The sequence below is a fragment of the Pterocles gutturalis genome, unplaced genomic scaffold, assembly GCF_000699245.1.
Source record: "Pterocles gutturalis isolate BGI_N339 unplaced genomic scaffold, ASM69924v1 scaffold2667, whole genome shotgun sequence".
Taxonomy (NCBI): domain Eukaryota; kingdom Metazoa; phylum Chordata; class Aves; order Pterocliformes; family Pteroclidae; genus Pterocles; species Pterocles gutturalis.
In genome coordinates, this window is record NW_010115174.1 from 38272 (window position 1) to 40625 (window position 2354).

At 39.1% G+C, this 2354-nt stretch overlaps 1 protein-coding gene across 1 annotated transcript in view; it reads right to left on the reverse strand.

Annotated features, from left to right (window-relative positions):
* Window positions 1-245: 245 nt before the first annotated feature.
* CDK19 (cyclin-dependent kinase 19) overlaps window positions 246-2354 on the reverse strand; it is a gene marked incomplete at its 5' end in the record, with an annotated part of 75260 nt that continues 73151 nt past the window's right edge. The window contains one exon of the mRNA XM_010075077.1: window positions 246-1051. Within this exon, the coding sequence (XP_010073379.1) occupies window positions 920-1051 (132 nt within the window). The remainder of the gene's footprint in view (window positions 1052-2354) is intronic.

Genomic DNA, 2354 nt, shown 5'->3' on the forward strand with positions numbered 1-2354 from the left:
TTTCCTGACTATTTTGGTGTCCAGCCTGGGAAGACATTCCATTCTTCTGTCCCAACAGATCCTGAAAGCATCTCCTTTTCATGTGACTGTCCCGGTTTCATTTAAAATAATGCTTAATTTAAAACTAGTCAGAACATGATCACTGTGATTTCAATAATTCAATGTGAATGAGTTAAGAAATACCAGCAATCTTCTGACGTTCAGTCCAGTAGCATGAAACATATTTGTCGCTGCAGAGACTTGGGTGGGTTTTTTTTCTTTTTACCTGTTTCTTTTTAAAATTTTATTTATTTTTTTAATTTTTTGTTTTTAAGACCTCGCCTGAAAACTAGACTAATAAAAACAGAATAGTAAAATACTCTGGAACAGTAAAATTTTGCTGTTCTTGACATCCATGAGCAAAACAGTAATATCCTGTGAAAATAACATAGTGCTTTAAAAAGGTGCAATATACCTGTATAGCTAAACTGGTTTGCCTAGTATAAAACTAACTATATACAAGCTTGAAAGCCTGGGAGTTCAAGATTTTAAAACTTTAAAATCCCATCAAAGAGATTGAAAAGACAGATTTATGGCAATCACTACAGCATAAGGAAGGTGCACCAGGAATCCTTCAAAATTCCAAAGGTTAAAGAAGTTAAGTGCTGGGTTCAGATCAGAAGGGTTCATTAGAGTAACCACAATGGAGCACATGCAAGGGCAGGGAGGAAGGAAAACTTCACAAGAATTTCCTTTATGGCAATAAAGGGACAGGGGATGGGGGGAGTCTTCAGTGAGTGAAGTTTTCCTTTTGTCATTGTGAATTTTAACTCTGCATAATAGTTTGTATTTTTGGTTCTTCTCATGGTTGTGAACTTCATATTGCTGGAGTCTTCTGGCTTTTAGTCCGTTTCTTTCTGAGTGCAGTCTGTTAGCCCTCTCAGTACCTGTGAGACTGATGAGATTGGTGATACTGGGAGCTCTGCTGAGACGATGTGGAATAACCCATTGTACTCTGGGACTGAGAAGATCCCTGAATGTTGCTTTGGTAACTCAGGCGTGAGCTGGAGTGCTGCAGGAAAAGAGAGTGGGATCAGGGGAATGAAAATCAGCCTGTTAGGACTACGCAGCTCAGGAAACTTTTAACCTCTCTGAAGCTCATTAAAATGTTACTGTCAGAGAAGCTGACTAAACAGCGTTACTGTTTAAGGTCTCATAAAACAAGCAATCAATCTGATCTGCAATCAGCCTTAACACAGCACACAAAATACACAAGGTCACTGGCAGACACCTAGAAGTACAGCATGTACACACCCATTTTTTGAAGGAAAAATATACAAGACAGAAGAGAGAGAAGACTCCATTTCAAAATTCAGCCATTTCTTAAACTTATATCTATCATTACTCTAAGTGCTATTAATGTAAAACCAAACTGCCAAGTCCACAAACTTCCTTTTCAAGCTAGGCAATGCTAAATGTTACAGCGAAACAATTTATTCTGTTCCTGAGAAAAAGACAATCGTGACCTAAGAGTTACTCAATTTATCTAAATTAAAAAAATATCCAGTAGGATAAAATAATAATATTTTAGGTGAGTCTTTCAACCTGCTGCTTCATCTGCTGGAAGCAAGGACAACTGCTTAAAGATGGGCATGTGTATGTGCAATAACCTCATATTCACCTTCCTTCATATGTTTTGTTTTTTTTTTCCTCCACTCTATGGGATGTTAGCTCAGTGGACCCCAATCTCAGAAAGCCAAATTCATGAATCATTTGCGACCTCCAGTCTGCTGAATTTGCCCTTTCATTATCATATCCATTGCCTGTCCAAAATTAATAGCGAGCTGCAATAATGTAAAGCTGCAAAAAAATGCAAGCTGCAAAATCACTTTGCATGAAAAGTACTGCTCAATGGATAGGAGACTCTCTAGCAAGGTAAACTCTACCCCAATCCACAAGAAAGGGGAGACTACCAAAATCCCCAGAAGTATTTGCAGTCAGCAATTTATTTCCAGACACGTTAAGAGCAGGGTCAGGCAGCCATTCAATAGAGTTTTGTTCACTGTCTAGTTGATGGTTCTACCTGGCTATGTCCAAGGGCCATCAGCAAGACTGTGGCCAACAGCAATCATCTAGGAAAAATGTTAAGAACCTACATTCTGATTAAATATCAAGATTATGAGTTATGGAAAGCCTCTGGAGATGTTTGAGTTCTGAATGGAAATCCTATGGAGACAGTGGGTCTGTGAGGCTACATCATCCCCCACAGACCAAGAATCTGCTCAGTGAAAGCAATACCCCAGTCAGTGGTCTCAACTAACCATCAGATCCCAACCAGGAGAGCTGTGAAAGCTTCCTGACAACTTTTCAGCAGG